The sequence below is a fragment of the Passer domesticus genome, chromosome 2 (assembly GCF_036417665.1).
Source record: "Passer domesticus isolate bPasDom1 chromosome 2, bPasDom1.hap1, whole genome shotgun sequence".
NCBI lineage: Eukaryota > Metazoa > Chordata > Aves > Passeriformes > Passeridae > Passer > Passer domesticus.
In genome coordinates, this window is record NC_087475.1 from 127,358,149 (window position 1) to 127,375,912 (window position 17,764).

General features: G+C 45.4%; 1 protein-coding gene across 4 annotated transcripts; it reads left to right on the forward strand.

Moving 5' to 3' along the window:
- Nucleotides 1–2: 2 nt before the first annotated feature.
- On the forward strand, nucleotides 3–17,567 carry C2CD3 (C2 domain containing 3 centriole elongation regulator). Of its 4 annotated transcripts, none has more exons than XM_064411220.1 (19): nucleotides 4–432; nucleotides 819–976; nucleotides 1,557–1,753; nucleotides 2,471–2,664; nucleotides 3,240–3,372; nucleotides 4,059–4,187; nucleotides 4,938–5,082; nucleotides 5,480–5,634; nucleotides 6,318–6,524; nucleotides 6,971–7,083; nucleotides 8,082–8,200; nucleotides 9,185–9,307; nucleotides 10,050–10,487; nucleotides 10,746–10,897; nucleotides 12,160–12,403; nucleotides 13,116–13,296; nucleotides 14,596–14,776; nucleotides 15,783–15,955; nucleotides 17,424–17,567. In XM_064411220.1, the coding sequence occupies exons 1-19, from the start codon at nucleotides 144–146 to the stop codon at nucleotides 17,546–17,548; spliced, it is 3,456 nt and encodes a 1,151-aa protein (XP_064267290.1). In that variant the 5' UTR covers nucleotides 4–143; the 3' UTR covers nucleotides 17,549–17,567. The 4 variants fall into 4 exon arrangements, 2 of the variants coding, with proteins under 2 accessions (XP_064267290.1, XP_064267291.1); XM_064411221.1 differs by lacking the exon at nucleotides 17,424–17,567 and adding an exon at nucleotides 15,558–15,610 and having other exon boundaries at nucleotides 15,783–15,924; XR_010357160.1 differs by lacking the exon at nucleotides 14,596–14,776 and having other exon boundaries at nucleotides 3–432; nucleotides 17,424–17,544.
- The last annotated feature ends 197 nt before the right edge of the window (nucleotides 17,568–17,764 follow it).

Consider the following 17,764-nt stretch of genomic DNA (forward strand, 5'->3'; position numbering starts at 1 on the left):
GAGCTGTAGTCCCGCGGGGCGGCGGTTGCCGGGCGGGCGGGCGGGATGCGGCGGAGGGGAGGTGCGGGAGCCACGGGCGGCGGAGCGGGGCCGGCGGGAGGCGGCGGGGCCGGCACCGCGCGGCCGTGGGGCGGGAGGCGGAGATGCACGGCCCGCTGACGCCGCCTGTCCCCGCAGGTCCCGCCGCCGCCGCCGCCGCCAGCCTGCCGCCGCTGGTGCAGGGCCCGCCGCGCTGCCTGCTGCGCTGCAGCGTGCCCCGCGTGCTGTGGGCGGCCCCGCAGCCGCCCGCCGTGGTGCGGCTGCGCTGGTGGGGGGACAGCGGCGGCGGCACCGAGCTGCAGCCCGCCGCGCCGCCCGCGCAGCCCGCGGGCACCACCTGCGCCCGCTTCGCCGTGCGCTGCGGGCCCCGGCAGCTCAGCGCCTACCTGGCAGGTAGGGAGAGCCGGCACCGGGCTGGGAACGGGCTGGGACCCGGGTGGGAACGGCTGGGACCCGGCTGGGAACGGGCTGGGACCCGGGTGGGAACGGGCTGGGACGGGGACAGACTGCCACCGGGCACAGGTGATGGGGGGCGGGCTGCCCTGGGGTTACCCTCCCAGCAGTGTAAGCCCTTCCCCTTGGTCCTGTTCTGGGAATCCTGGACTCACCATAATTTACTGCCAGGGATAATGGATGTATTCGCGCGTCTTCACCTGCCGCCCCGTTATCGCAATGTCCTTGTAGGATATAACGTCAGTCTCTGGCATTTCTGTCATTTTAGCCAAAAAGTGTCACTCGTGAGCGTGAGGCTGACCCGAAGGTGTTCCTGGTTTTTGCAGATATGGGCGTTCTTGTCCTGGAGGTTCTAACCAAACGAGACCACCTGCTCCTCGGCAGGGCACGGGTCACTGAACTGTCCCAGCTCTCCCCCAGCCATCCCATCAAAGGGTCTTTTGCTGTGCTGTCACCAACATCGGATAAACTCGGGGAGCTGCAGGTAGCCTTCGTGTCTTTGCTCATTATTACATGATATATTAATATAAATGATGTGCTGTGACACTGGTACAGTCAGGTGCAGGATCGGGCTGTGCATGGCACACTGCAGGCCTGCTCTGTGTCCAAGGCATTTCTGAGCTAAGGTAAGAAATTTAAAAAAAACCAAATACTGGCAGTCTTTGCTTTATTTTGTTTAGAGGGATGTGGGGTAGTTGAGCTTAATGAGGAACACGTGGTCACCTCTACACTGACAGTGAGTATTAACTGTGGATTTAAAATGGGTATTTGGCTCTTACACTTCACTGGGCTAGAGTAAGAGAAGATTTTAACATCTGGAATTAAGAAAGTCCTGTCTTGCAGCCCTGGCTGTGCATATCTGATTAAGAAAGGCAGTTGGCTGGATTTGAAAAGTGGAACGAGAAACAAGTAGTTGTAAATATGTGACATAGCTGTGTGATGTAAATATTACTTTATGTAGAAAAGCAGCAGTTCTCCATTGCACAACAGGTGAAGGTGAATGCAGCGTTTACTGCACTTAGATAGGAAAAGACAAAGCAATATTTCCACATCCTGTCTTCCAGGTGTCACTGGTTCTAGAGCCTCTGCCAGAGCTGTATGGCACCAGCAGCTGTGTGCCAGCCCTGCAAGGAGGTTCAGATGCTGCTGCTGCCCAGGCAAGCAGCACGTCCCAGCTTCCTGCTCCATCCCAGCAGCCCAGGCACCCCCGGGTGGCTGCTGAACAGGAATCTGTTGACAACAGCAAAGCCACATCTCCTAGGTATCCTTTTTCTTTTTTCCTCATGACAAAGCTGTGGTTTATTTTGAAGTTCGCACAGAATTTTTAAGCAGTGTCAGTACACTTGTGAGTTATGGGACGCTTGATCTTTTCAAACATGCATTTTATATGAAATCCAGGATGTTGAGGGTTTCCAAGGTGACAGGGACAATTTCTTGTCTGTCAGAAATTTGCTTCTTAGGTTGACTTAGTTCAAGTCAAGCAAGTTCACACAAGAGGTGCCTCAAACCATGGAATCACTGAATAATCTGGGTTGGAAGGGATCTTAAGGCTCATCTCATTTCATCCCTGCTGCCAGAACACCTTCCACTATCCCAGGCTGCTCCAAGCCCCATCCAGCCTGGCCTTGGACATGGATGAGGCAGCCACAGCTTCTCTGGGTAACCTGTGCCAGAGTTTCACCATGCTCCAGCAAAGAGCTTTCTCCTGATATCTAATGTGAGCCTACCCTCTGGCAGTGGGGAGCTGTTCACCCTTGTCCTGTCACAACGTGCTCTTGTGAAAAAGATCTTTTAAAAAGCCTTTTTTAAAAAAAATCTTTTACTTGCAGCTTGGGTGGGTCTCTCTGATGGTCTCAGTGGCAGGTGAGGAATCATTAGAATAACATGTCATGTTTCCTTTTGGAGAATTTGCAGAGTTCTGAATCCCTTTACCCACGCCCTGGAGTTGTCACTGAAATACAGTTTCATTTTTCCCTAGAGGAAAGGACCAAGAGAACTCTGAGAACGTGAAGAACACCTTTCCTGCTCCTCGTGCCCGTGAGGAGCATGTGGAGATGAGCCCTGAGAATCAGCCCCTGTCCTTTCCCAGCAGCGCCGATCCCACAGCGCTTCCCAGGGGGAGCACACGGCTGCTCTCCATGCACAGCCCGGCTGCAAGGGACCTGCTGGCAGGTTGGTGTGCAGCTGGCTCCACTTTTGGACTTCACTGCAAACAGCTCTCGATGGTATTTCGTCTGCCTGTCTGGTTTTCTGAGTGTCTGTCAGGTTTTCTGAAGGGAAAGAGAGGCTTTGCACCCTTTTGCTGCATTATTCCAAAAAGGCCTTCCCTTCAAATCCACTCTTGCCTGGGCTGGATTGGAATCAGCATTGGAGTAGGGCACGTTTCCATATGTGCTGTCTTTTGAGTTCCATATTTACAGAAAAGAGCAAAAATCGGACATCCTGAAGTGGCAAATTGCTCTTCCCTAAATTAGTCCTGCTCCTGTATCCCAATAATGCCCTTCAGTACCTGACCTTGTGTGCACAAATTCCTTGTGCAGTGGGAGACTGATGGAGGATCACCCTCCCTCACTCCCAGCTCAGCTGTTTTCTGGTGTATAAAACATATCTGATCCCCAGCGCACCAAGATCTCTTTTAACAGCAGAAAATAAGTTTCTTGACTGTAGCTCACACATTGATTGTGTCTACACATGGCTTTTAAAATGCACTTGAATGCTGAAATGAAATCCTTGTGCTTCTTTCCCAGCTCTCTTGGATCAAGGCAGTAAACTCCGTGATGCCATGGTTGTTTCTGCAATGAAGTCCAGCCCAGACATGGAGATTGAACTGAATAAAATGTCTCATTTCATAGAGACAGACAATTTTAAAGCATCAACAAAGTGAGTTTGGATTGGGGGAAGTGAGATTTAAGCTCCAGACCATAAATTTTGAGGCTTTATCCAGAAAACTGTAGATACTGAGATTCATAGGACGTGTTTTAGGGTGAAAGCAGCACATCATTGAAATGGGAAGTTAATTTCTACCTGTGAATAAATGCTTAAATTTTGTGAATTCATTTTAATCTTTATGTAGTAAACCTTGATATAAGTATTTGATTTTAATTTAATTTCTTAGTATATTTGTATTTAGTTAAAAGCTATTTGTCAAGGAAATATTACATTTTGGTAGGGAATAAGAGTAGTGCAAGACAGTGCAAGTGAAATGGCACTGCATCACAAGGAGCAGTTTTTCAGAGAAGTGTAAGTAATTGATGACCTAAATGCATGGTGTTTTCTTAGGAGAAAAAAAAATAGATTTCTTGGTTTTCCTCTGGAAAAATGTGAATATTGCCTGTTGTTCTGTGATAACCAGAAAGCAATGTCATTGTCTTTGACAGTCAGTGATGCTATTGCAAATTCAGTTTCATTTCTTTCTGCACAAACTGTTTGTATTTGTGTTAAAGTAGATTATTTTGGACTTCACAGAAAAAAAACTGGTAAAGTGATTAATGGATTCATCTTGAGCATGCCTTAATGTCTTTGTTTTTCCATTTTCTGCTGTCTGTGCTTCCACTGCTGTTACCCAGGAGCCCAAAAGGCTTGAAGTCCAGTTTTGTGCCCACTCCTGAGGATCCCCATCACTTTGGATCTGAAGTTTCAGGTCAGCAGTTTGACCTAAACTCTGAAGAAAGAGCAATCCAGTTACTGATGGGCAGGTGAGTGTGATTCACTGGAGGCTTCTGCAAAATGGTCCTTGTCTGACCATTTTGAAAAGTGTCTCTTGACCCTTCAGGTTGTCCAGATTTTTGGGAATGTAACCAGTGACTCGTGTGCAAGTGATGGAGGTGTTTTATAGCTCTGCTTTAATGCATGGCAACCTGGATAGCTCCAGGTCACTTGGTGTGAAAGTGATGTCAGAAAGATTAACCACAATTTTTCATAAAACAAATACCTTGTTTATTGGGAGAAGAAGCACTGTAAATTAAAACTAATGAGAAACTGTAGCTATTTTTAATCTTTCTCCAGACATTAAATGCACCTTTTCCTCTCATTTTGCGTAGCAGGAGCATAAATGATGCTTCCATTGTGTCCACATCTGCACCCTGAACACACAGCTTCTGGGTCAGATATGGTTCGGAATTTATGATTGATGTTTCTTGTGCCCTGCACTTATTTTTTCACTGTGGTTTATCACACAGTGATTACCTGCACTGTAGTGTTGCAGATCATAAAATGATTTTAAACTCACAGCACAGAGGGAAAACCTTAAACCAAACTAACCCCAGGTTGTCCCCAGGTGACCCTGCAGGCTGGCTCACAGACGTGCTCTGTGAGCACAGTTTGCCCCTGGCTGGAGCCAGCGTGGCCCCAATCCAGGATAAAACTGGCACCACTGTCCACGTGCCTTGGAGACTGACTGCAGAACATGGAACACTGAGGTGTGCTTCTCTCTCCTGTATCCACAGTGCTGATTTCTCCCCGGGGCACTTCTGGGATCGGACAGGCTCTCTGTGGGATTCTCTCTCCCTTGGCAGCGAGGTGTATGACAGTGAACTCGGCGATCCCCACTACGACCAGAGTCTGCTGGAGAAGCTGTTTTACACAGCTCCTGTAAGTGGAGATCCAAAGGGAAACGTGCACTCCCTCATGTGCAGAGCAATGGAGGCTTGCATGATCAGGAAAATGACATATTGCAGTAATTTAGAGCTGAATAAGCGTTAAGTGTCATACAAATGCTTGTGAGTACATGTGCACATTGCTTAAAATTAATATTATTAAAAGACTGTTGTTAAGACTACAAAATCAAGCATCGAGTTTGGAAATTGCTGAGATTGAGGCTGTCCAGGGAGATTTTCTGTTTTTTAAATCCCTGAAATTTTGATACCATTTTAATTGTTTCAGTTGATGCAATGCACAAGTTGTTTTCCATTTATGTATTGTGACCATTATGGAACTCTCTGTACAATGACAATTAACTTCTTTTTTATGTACATTCTTTCTGCTTTAGAAATCTGATTCCAGTTTGAGCGATATCCTCAGCGATGATGATGTTAAGTCCTCAAAAAAAGCATCCAAGACAGAAACTCTCAAAAAAGTGGCTCCAGTGAATCCACAGAAGGATTTTCATGCCTTTGATCAGAATGTGACAGAAACTAAGCCCAGGTAGTTACATCAGTGACTTTTGTTTTGACCTCATCTAAACTGCATTCCCTTTTTTTTGTATGGAACCAATAAAAGTGTCCCTAAAGATCCAATTATCAAGCCTATCTTATACAATACAGTTAATGTAAAGGTTTTGTGACTATTTTTTTTCCATTTTAGCTCCAAAAAATTATTTCTGATTATTTTTCTGACTAACACTGCTGTTCTTACATCAGGTAAAATTCATATCCCCAGAGGAACCAACACAAAATCATAAATCATTTGCAGTTCAAGTCTTGCAAATTACACAAATGAGATTTAAAACTATGGCGAAAATCCTGTTGCTGTTCCTCTGCAGCAGAGGCTTGTCTTGTGTATAACTGTATGATCTCCCTGCTTTTGTACATGGCTTTAAATGAAGCTTTTCTTTTTGAAGAGTGAGGATAAGATTTTTTCAGGTCAGCAATGTGGAACATGCACTGTCTGAGTTGGTTTTTTTTCAGTTATGGACCCCAGATATTGTAAGATTTTTGTTACAGAGAATTATAGAGACCACCAAATTTGTTGTAAAAATATGTTTTAAATGTATATTTTAGTGAACGTTGGGCAGTTTTTAAGTAACATCCCACCTAGCTACAATTCTCCCTTCACGTGGTCATGCAAAAATGTTTCTGCAGTCCTGATCCTCAGTTCTGTGTCTCCAGCTGCTCTCCCACTGCTCCTCCAGAAGACCACAGGGGAATGTCTCTTCTCACATCCTTGGGTGTAGACAGGTTGGCATTGCTGCAGCGAGTACACCTGGCCAGAATCACCATAGAAAGCCTGAAAATCCCTCCTGAGAGCATCCAGATCTCCCCCAGGAGGAAAGGTTTGCTGGGGAAGCCTCCACGGCCCATGTCTGTTCATAAGTGGTAAGGGGGATTGTTTCTTCCTGGTTTGTGTGCTGTGCCTTCAGGGGAGGTTTCCCTGAGCTCCCCTGTGTAGTGCAGCTTCCCCAGGCTCTCCAGGCTTCTCTTCCTTGAGGGAATTGTATCCCATGGACTTGGGAAAGGTAGAGATGTGACTGATTTATCCTGATGTGGGCTCACTTCATTCAGGCTGTGCCTTTCCCAGGGTTTTGGGGAGCTGCAGATGTATTTTGTGCCTGGCAGTACACTGAAAACAAAAGGGGGTTTATTGGAGGAGAATTTGGCACATAGATAATCTATGGAAGGAATTCATAGAATAGGTGTTTCAATTATCCTAAAAAAGTGTTACAGTCAGCTGTGAATCTGGAACTTGCCTGCTGTGTTCAGTTTCATGACTCGCATCAGATTCTTGATGGATTGTGGTCACCCTTCCACTATTTTATTCACAGCACCTTCTTTGTGGAGTACCACTTCCCTGTGAGAGTCTGCAAGGATGAAAAAGGACAGGTCTCCGTAGCAACAGAAGCAATTCGAGTAGCCTCCAGTAAAATCACAGATGATGGTAAGAGCATCATTTTCCCCCCTTAGATTTAGTTTTCTTGACTCCATCTCTTAGAAATTATTTAGCACTGTGTTCCTCATATTTCCTTTGCTGCCTGAAAATCACAGTGTGATTAGTGGGACCTCTAACCCCAGACTTGCCATGCAATGATCCTCTCAGGGAGCAGGAAGTGATTTTTAAAATTATTTTTTCTTCCAAGAAGAATTCATACTGGGATTCTCCAATTTCTTTTCCTAAGGAAAGGACAAGTTAGTAAGCCCATTCCTTCATTTGAACATAAATCCAGTATTCTTTCTGAAATAGTGGGAGGATGATCAAGTGCTTTTAGAAATATCAGAGATACTTATAGCCCAAATAAATAATTCCCCAGATGTGGAAGTATGTCATGTGATATCTCCAATAGCTCACATAATCTGCTGGATCCAGGGAATCTCCAGTCCTGTGCTCAAATCAGGAGACATTAATCTTTGTACTGAGAGTCACCAGTGTTTGTATCCCTGAGAACAATTTCTGTTTCTGTTCCCACTGAGAACAGAACAGCAGAGAATGCTGGATGAGCAAGATGCTCTCTGCCCAGTCTTCCCAGAAACTGGAATGCCAGGGTGACTTTCAAATGCCTCTCCCATGTGGTCATTCATTGGATTTGAATCTTTCTGATTGGCACTTGAGAGATTTTGAGTTCTTTTGGACATGCATGATAGAATGGCAGAGACTTGGTGTCATCTGAAATATTTAAATACTGTTACAATATTTGCTTATATTAATGTATTTAATAATTTATTAATTATTTTATTAATTACGAATTAATAATCTTAATTTTGTCCTGCTGGCCTCCTGCTGTTTGCTGGCCTTCAAAAATGAAAACCAGTTTATTTTGGCCTTGGTCTTAATAAACAATGCAGTTTTAAATGATTGTGTTTGTAACAGAGCACTGTACAGGGGAAAGTTTATTTATGTCAGGTAATTTTGGATATTTGTTGCTCCTCTCTTCCTTCCAGTGGTGAAGTTCCAGCAGCAGTCTGTGTTCCCTGTGTGGTTTGGGGGAAGGATGATGGAGCACTGGTGGGGCTCTGACCTGGCTTTTAAAATCTACAAGAGAAAAAGCACACAGAAAAAGGTATTTACTACAAGTTGTTCCTTCTTTGTGTATTGAAAAGCAAAGGAATTCTTTGCATTTCCACTTCCCAGGGCACTCAGTGCAGACAGTCAGATATTAGGAGGGAAAATGACATTACACTGATTGCTGTTCAGTCTGCACAGAATCCCAGAGTATTCTGAGGGACCCACAGCATCAGCCAGCCCAGTCCTGGCACTGCACAGACACCCCAGCAGTCCCACCTTGTGCATCCCTGGGAGTGCTGCCCAAACACTTCTGGAGCTCTGGCAGCCTCAGGGCCAGGGCCATTCACTCTTCCAGGCTTGTCCCTCCTGTCACTTCATTAAAGGCTTTTCTGAGATTGAGACTGGCAAGAAAAAGAATTGTACTTCCCTCATCTCTAAGACTGATCTCTTGTTGTTTAAGCACATTGGATCAGTTATAAACGTCATCCTTCAATGAGAACACAGCTCCTTCAGCAGTGTAGGATGAGTTCACGTGGGTGCAGGTTATATCTGCACCCTGCCCAGTGTAAGGGACATAATGTGAGCTGTGAAAAACAGCTGCAACTTGTGCATTTTGGGGGGGAAAAGGTATATTTCTATCTGATAAAATTATTTGCATAACCATCTGCCTGTGATGAAGAGGGTGAGAGGGGTTAACTCAGCTTATGTTATTTTAATCAACACCAAGGATATCTGCTTTTCTTTTAAGGAGGGAGTAAATTGCATCTTTCAGTATGGAAATTGTACTCATTTACTAGGATTTAGGTGATTCAATTTTTGCATTAATCTGGAATTTTTTACAGTAGGTTCCAGGAAAATTTGTCTTACTGTTCTAGTGAGACTTGAAATTGGAAGTAAAGGAGATTTTCCAAATCCCTGTTGGTATAACTGATGTTGGGAGTGGGAACCAGAAAGCTTTTTTTTTTTTTTTTTTTTTTTTCACAAAAATTCTTTAAATCTGATAGAAATCTTGCAAATTTACCTCTTTGCCTTCCCTCAGCCTGTGGCCATTGGCTCAGCAGCAGTGCAGCTCCGCAGGGTGGTTGAGGCTGAGCTGCTCAGTGTCAGCTGGGATATACCTGTGGAGAAAGAGGGAGATCACACACAAGTTGGGCCACTAAAGGTACGTGTTTTATCAACTCTAGCTTGGATTGTTACTAATTTTGGCTCCACACTCTTATTTTTAACTCCTCTTTTCTCTCTTTGTTTCAATTTACCAGGTCTCAGCTACAAAGGTTTGCAAGACTAGTATAAAATAACATGATGCATTTTTTATTCCTTAGGGGTTTGGGGAAATATTTTGAAGCTTCTGCTTGTCTAGGAATGTTATCAATAAGCTGGAACTTGAATACAGAAACTGCTCTACAAGCAGATTTTGAGTGGCACACATTTAGGGTTTGGAGCTTTGGCTTTTTCACATGTGGCATGAGCTGAGGTCTCTCTTGCCATGGAGGCCTGGTCTTCCTTGCGCATGTCACTTTAGGAATTATCTTCTCCAGCCAAAGTTTTATCAGTTTGTTCAGCTTCTGAATGACAAGCACTAACAGTTTGAAGGATTTGACAGTTCTGAGGATAAACAGTTCTCTGTATTAGCAGGTGAAGGGTTAAGAATGGGGTGAGCTTTAAGGTCCCTTCCAACCCAGACCATTCAATAATTCATCTGTAATTGTGTGGATTGCACTCCAGCCTGGACTTTATTTCTTAAAGCCACGTGTATTTTATTTTACAGCAAAAGCTGTAGCTTGCAACCAGCATAATGCCTTAGGGTGAGTTCTGGAGCAGAGGTGTGATGTGTTTTCCTGAGTTTCTGTTGCATGCCTTGTTCCTGGATGGGGCACTCTGGCCAGCTCTGCCTTGCCTTGCAGGTGTCGCTGCAGCTCGTGGCCAGCGCCGCTGCCAGGCCAGCTACAGCCGGGCCCCCAGCCCCAGCTCACGCCGTGAGAGGTGCCCAGCTGGGGCTGCAGGAGCCCAGCAGGACGGGTGGAAGTGCAGAGAGCCCCCTCAGCTCCACAAGGAGCCCCAAGGGCTCCCGGGGGCCAGCAGCAGGCGGCAGGGACGTCGCGCAGCCGCTGCGCCCGGAGCCGGCCCGGGATGAGGTGACACACATCACCCCAGCTGAGCAGGAGGGGTTACTGCTGCACGTGCTCCTGATGGTGCCTGATGGAAAGGACTTCATTGCAGAAGGCTCTGGGCTCCCCAGTTCCTGCAATGTGTATTTAAACTGCAAACTGCTCAGCACTGAGGAGGCAACGAGATCTGCTGTCGTCTGGGGCACAAGGCAGCCTGCCTTCAATTTTTGTCAGGCAAGTGACATGTTCTCCATTTCCCATTGATGGAAGTGTGGTGCTCCCCACTGACAAACACATTTTGCAGTTAAGTTATTTTGATATACGTAGAAATGTCCGTGCTTAGCTCTGTTGAACGTACATTCAATTTTTAGCTTCTATCTCTAAAAGGCACAATTCTGTAGACTGGAATAAAGGAGACTTACCAGAATGCTCTGCACTTAGCCAATACTTTACAGTGTATTTTGTGTACTAATTCTGCTTTAAACCTTTCAGGTGATGCCTTTTTCATTGACTTCCAAACACTTGGAGCGGCTGAAGAACAATGTCATGATTATTGAAGCATGGAACAAGCTGGGAAGCCCTGGCTGTGACAAATTGCTGGGATTAGTGAAACTCCCTCTGCATCAGTTTTACATCTCATTCAAGTAACCTTGGTTTTTTCCCCATTTTTTATTGGGTTGGGAAATATCCTAGCTGAAGCTTAGAGAAAGAAGTTGGTGATGGTGTGTGAGGGTTGTGTGGGGGGGTTCTTACTTACAATTCATAGCAAAAGGCATTTTTGCCCTGCCAAGCTTCCTGTAGCCCTTTCCTACAGTGAGCAGGGTGTACACTGTCCTTGTCCACAGATAAAGTGTGACAAATAAAGTCACTATGGTGCATCAGGGTTGATGCCTGCTTAACATGTGGTCCTGTGATGGAATAAAACTAGAAAAAGTCAAAGTGACTACACAGGAGAATGAGGTGTGGCTTTCCATCAGTGATTTTACAAAATTTGACTGGTTGGGTTTGCCCCTAGTCATGCTCTGCAGAGATCCCATAGGGATGCTGGGTGTCAAAAAGTCTCCACAACCTTAATATTTTAATTGTGCTCTTATCCAATGGGGTTCTCCAGAGTTCTTTGTTATTTTTAGGTTTAATCTATTGGCTTCTTGTTCAGTTAAGTAATACACCTGCTTAAAACAGTTTAAATTGCTGGAAATACTGGACAGAAGAAATTCTTCCTAATGCAAAGGATTTATTCATTTTATTTTGTTCAGACCTAGTGGCATGTGAAAACCAGGTGGTGCTGGAGTTGACTGGCCACTACTTTGTTAGTTGTTACTTTGTCATTTGTATCATTTTTTCAGTAAGCCACTGTAGTTTATTTGTGTGTATCTTAGAATCCCAGAATGGTTTGGCTTGGGAGGGACCTTAAAGCCCATCCAGTGCCACTGGCACCTTCCACTTAACCAAGTTGCTCCAAGCCCCATCCAACCTGGCCTTGAATAACTTCAGTGTATGATTTTTACATCTTTCTGGGAGGCTGTCACTGTTCCTTCTTTTCTTCCATGCCCAAAGGCACATAACTACCTCATAAAAGTACAATATGGCTACAGGGTGTTAATGGGAGTCTTGTTCCCACTCATCCCTTTGTTCACAGATCTCTAGGCTGGCTGATAGTTAAGGTGCTGTTAGGTTTTGGGAAATTGTCCTTTGTCATTGCTGGAAATAACTTCTTGCACCCAGCAGCTCATGGATCTCTGCTAAGTGAAGATGAGATGTAAGTGAGACAAATTTCAGAGGAACGGAGATAGACTGGTTTTTATCAGCTTTGAAAATCCCATCTAAAACAAGTTCTGTGTGATGCTGTTCCTACTCAGATGGCTCATGCTGGGGCTTTTTTGTTTGTTTTGGGTTTGTTCTGTAGGGATGCCAAGGTTTCCCACCTGCTCCTGCAGGCTCAGTACCCGGTGGTGGCTGTGGACGGCCACGTGCCGGTGGTCGACGTTTTCACGGGCAGCACCCGCGGCAGCCTGAGGGTCACCCTGGCAATGGGATCAGCCAGCCAAATCATGGCACTGCAGAGGCTCAAAACTGAGGAAGGAATGGTGCCTCCAGTCACACAGCGTCCTCCCCACTCTCTGGACCATCCGGCTACAAAACCCACACTGGTATTTACTCTTCAGTACACCCCATTCTCGCTGTTAAGGACATGTCAGAAGGGTTTTACCAGTGAGTTCATGATCCCCAATCTCTTCTTGAAGCTGTAGCCAATTTTTATTCTGTAAATTATACACAGAATTATATTGTTTATACTCTTTCTTTTACCAGCTTGCTCTCACCAGTCTTGACATTTTTGCTCTTTTTATTGCCTTGCATATGCACTGTTTCTATCTTCACAAGTCCAGTAAAAAAAAAAACCAGCAAAATTACAGAAAATCTTAATTCTCACAGCTTTATTGTGGAGGTTTTGCCACTACCTTGGAGTTGGATAGGTAGGAACTTCTATCTATGTGCTTCGCAGGAAAAAAATAATTTTCTTTCAGACTTTCAATGTTTCTGTTAACTTTAGGAGGAAAATGGTAGATAATTTCTCTGTCTCCCATCTCAGGCTTCTTAGATCCTTATCACATGTAATTGTGTAGATTGTGAAAGGTCTATGCTCATTGAATCCAACCACTAACCCAGCCCTGCCAAGGCCACCATTAAACCATGTCCCCAAATGTTACATTAACCATTAAACCACGTCCCCAAATGTTACATTCACATGGCTTTTGAGTACCTCCAGGGATGATTCAGTCACTTCCCTGGGCAGCTGGTTGAAATGTTCTCAGTTTCCTAAAGTCATCCTTTCCACGTGGCTTTCCCTTTTTTTGCTAACAGTTGGACCCAAAAGGGGAAGACCTGATGGAGCATGTGTTCGAGATCCACGTGGAGGGTGTGAAGGGACTCACTCCCCTACAGTCCACGGTCTGGGGAGAGGCTGACTGCTACATCCAGTACTATTTTCCAGTTCAGGAGGCTGGCTGTGGTGCAATGCAAGGACCTGGACTGCATGAGGATGGTAAGTTTGGTTTATAATTTTGTATTATTTAGATCATTGCTATAATTAAATACTATTTAGTCATGTTCTCTCTGCCTAAGAGGGGGCATGTTTTTCTGAACTTTCAAGTAGCCAGTGCTTGTTTTCTTGGAAAAACTGGGCTTGGGCTGTGTCACTGGATCCAAAGCCTTGTTTGTCTGAGGCTGGTGGCAAGTTCCCAGTGGAAAAAGAGACCTAATTCCAAATCTCTTCACATGGTACCTTCTGTTAAAGGTGCTAGAGGACTGTGCCAGCTGGTCTGACAAAGATGCAGGAATGGGTCTGCAGGGAGTAGAGAGATTGTACACAGTGAAATTCAGCAAGGGCTTTACATGCACAAGCCCTTCAGGATGCTCATTTTGATCTCCACAACTCCCTGACAGGAGAGTGCAGCCAGGTGGGGATCAGGCTCTGCTCCAAGGCAACAAGGGGCAGGACAAGAGGAAATGGTCCCGAGTCATGCTAGGGGAGGTTTAAGTTGAATATTCGGGAAAAGTCTTCATGAACAGGGTTATCAACCCCTGGCACAGCTGCCCAGGGCAATGGTAGAGTCACCATCTCTGGAAGTGTTCAGAAAATGTTCAGATATGGCACTTGGGTACATGATTTACTAGGTGGCCTTGGCAGGGCTGGGTTAACAGCTGGATTTGATGATCGTAGAGGCCTTTTCCAACCATAATTCTGTGATTTTCATGGATACACTAACAGAAGACTTGCTTGGTTTAGATGACTAGGATTAACATCGAATGGGCAGGGACACCTTCCACTGTCCCAGGGTGCTCCAAGCTCTTTCCAGCCTGGCCTTGGACACTTCCAGGGATCCAGGGGCAGCCACAGCTTTTCTGGGCACCCTGTGCCATGGCTCACCACCCTCAGGGGGAAGAATTTCTTCCCAGTATCCAATCTAAACCCATCATTTTTCAGATTATAAAATAATATGTAAAAAATTGTAGCCGTAGGAAAGAACATCGTGTTGAGTGCTTTGCATCACCAATGTGTATTCCCACTGAAAAATTACAGCCAGTGAAATGGTTCCATAGTAAGTCCTGTGGGATTTCTGTACTGCCTCTTTAGCTGTAGTTCCCAGCCTGTGGCTCACAGGGTCATGGGGCTGCATGGATTGCTTGTAAAAGCTTTGTGAAGTGAAGCTCAGAAGAGCAAGCCTTGTCCCAAGAGGATTTCACTCCCTGTCCATGGGTCCTACCTCCTGTGGGATTGCAAGCAGAAAAAGCTTGAAAACTGCAATTCCAACCATTTTTAACTAGTTTGCTTGACTTCTAGGCATCACATTAAAGCCATTTAGAACAGCTACCACTTTGTGTGTCCCTGATCCCATCTTCAATGATGAACATCATCATTCCCTGTTGGTTCCTGCTGATGTCCCAGTCCAGAGACTCCTGGTCAGTGCATTTATGACACCAGGAGCAGCAGGAGGAGGAATGCAGTTTGAAGTCTGGTGCAGGTACAGAACAACATCCTGTTCTTTGTAGATAGCACAGCAGTACTGGTAGAGGTACATCTGATCTTGAGAAACCTCCAGCACTGGAACGGATATTTCATAATATTATTTAATAATAGCTAAAAAAAAAAAATTGTAAGCTCATCAACATTTGGTGATGAGCATCTGCACTTAAAACCTGTGAGCCTTTTTCCCCACCAAGAGTCCTTATTACTCCTTTTTATAACTTAAAAAGTGTGTGTGTTATTAGTTTGCTTTCTTCCATCTTTTAATCAGCAAAACAATATAAAAGTAGTTTAAATGTTTGACATATCTAAATTTTACTTAAGAGCACCCTGAAAGTATAATTTCATTGTGCTGGATTTGCTCTTTTCCCTCATACAAATCACTGAGTACAACACAAATAATAAAAAGTGTTTTGTAAATTCAAAATGTTTCTTTGGCTACTGAAGCTAATTATTAGTAATGGAGAGCAGAAGCCATGAAGGCATATAGCTTTAGAAAAAAATAATAATCTGTTCATTCTGCAGTAAACAACTCAGGCTTTTTAAAATTTGCAAAGTCACATAAGTATTACTATGGGCTGTTTGTAAGATACAGTGCCAGAATTTGTCTTAGGATGAAGCTGAAGCTAAGTAATGCTCTAAGAAAAGGTTTGGAGTAATTTTTTACACTTACATTCTGGTACCACAAATCTGTTCTGCAAGAGAGGTGTTTTCATTTATTAATGAGAAATTATAGCAGAGAATATTTGGTGCCAGATCCTTCTCTTGTTTTTCCTTAGGATGCCAGTTTTTAGTGGAGTTCCTGCTTGTTGACTTGCTAGGACTAGTGCAAGTATGTATTTGTAGCATTATCTGCTTAAGCACTTAATGATTCTTTTCTTCAGTGGAAATACATTTATTTTTCTCCCTTAGCTGGGGAGGCTAATTAGGCTTTGAAGACACTCAAAGTTAACTTCTGTGCAGCTTGAGAGAAATGGTGATGCTGTTTTTGTGTGTTCTACCAGGTATTATTACCCAAATGTCAGAGACCAGTTGGTTGCCAAAGGGGCCTTGCCTTTGTCACGGCTCTGTGCCATGGTGACTCTGCAGCACCGTGAAGAAATAGGCATTCAAACTTTTAATCTTCCCTTGGTCCCACGGAGTGATTCCTCTGAGGAATTTCATCTGCAGTCTTCAGGTGAGCAAGGCTTGTGGGCTTTCCCTGGTAAAAGCAGGTTGAGAAAACCTCTGAGCAGCACAACAGTGTTTGATGGTATGTTAGCAAAGGACAAAGAAAATGCCCTCAAATTGTGCCAGGGAGGGTTAGGTTTGGTGTTACGGAAAATTTCTTCCCCCAAAGGGCTGTTCAGTCCTGGTACAGGCTGCCCCAGGCCATGGTAGAATCCCCATCCCTGGCAGGATTTAACAGCTTTATGGATGTGGCACTTAGGGACAGGGAAGAGTGGTGGCCTTGGCAGTGCTGGAGGAATGATTGGGCTCCATGATTTTATGGGTCTTTCCCAGCCAAACCAGTTTTGATTCTGTGTCAAATTCTGTAAAAGTCTATTTGCCTCCGGGGCAAATAAAAATATGGATTTATGTTGGCAATTGAAACCAACCAGGAGTGGTTTTCCTCCCAGATTTCACTAACACCATAAAGAGTAAAAAATCAGTGATTAAATAGAGGAAACCCTCAAACTGTCAAAAAGTTGAGCGTCAGCCCTTGGGCTTGCAGTGCTGTGGGTTGGCCACAGGAGGGCGACACTGAGAGCCGTGGATTGCAATGCTGGGGTTTGGCCACAGGAGGGCGACACTGAGAGCGCTGGATTGCAATGCTGGGGTTGGCCACAGGAGGGCGACACTGAAAGCCGTGGATTGCAGTGCTGGGGTTTGGCCACAGGAGGGCGACAGTGAGAGCGCTGGATTGCAATGCTGGGGTTTGGCCACAGGAGGGCGACACTGAAAGCCGTGGATTGCAGTGCTGGGGTTTGGCCACAGGAGGGCGACAGTGAGAGCCGTGGATTGCAGTGCTGGGGTTTGGCCACAGGAGGGCGACACTGAGAGCGCTGGATTGCAATGCCGGGGTTTGGCCACCGGAGGGCGACCCTGAGAGCCCTGGATTGCAGTGCTGGGGTTTGGCCACAGGAGGGCGACACTGAGAGCGCTGGATTACAATGCCGGGGTTTGGCCACAGGAGGGCGACACTGAAAGCCGTGGATTGCAATGCCGGGGTTTGGCCACAGGAGGGCGAAACTGAGAGCGCTGGATTGCAATGCTGGGGTTTGGCCACAGGAGGGCGACACTGAGGGCGCTGGATTGCAGTGCCGGGGTTTAACCACAGGAGGGCGACACTGCGGCCAGCCGTGGCCCTGGCAGGATGCGGTGCCGGAGTTTCTGAAAAAATAACTGCACTAATCCACTGGGATTGGCGGTGCAAGAGGCTGTGCCACAGCCGGGGGGTACAGCCAGAACCAGAGGAAGCAGCTGGATACGGGGGGAGCAGCTGGATTCCAGTGAAACAGCTGGATCTGGGGGGAACAGAGGAAAAAATACTCATTAATAGAACAGGTTTTGTATTAATAAGTATAGCTAAATGTTGGTTATGTTGAATGTATGTGCATAGAGAGCTGACCATTTCTTTAATTCCTTTCTTTCATTTAATCCAGGTTTGCTTGATGTGAGTGTGCGGTACCAGCGATCCATGAGAACACCAGCTGGAATGACTGCTCAAGCTGTTTCACTTTCTGTACAAATACACAGGGCAGCTGGTTTGCAGGCAGCAGCCAGGTAAAGCCTAATTCAAAAAGGACCACTTTTCACTTAAAACAGCCTTATCTGGGGGCAGCGGGCTGAGGCATGAGATTAGATCACATTCTTACTGGTCAATTTTCCATCTGCAGAGAGCAAATTCAAAGTGGGTCCTGCTCCAAAGTGAAAATAACTTTATAAAGACTATCAGAGACTTTCTGGTCTCTGAAGCTGCAGTACAGGGTGGTAGCATTTGTTC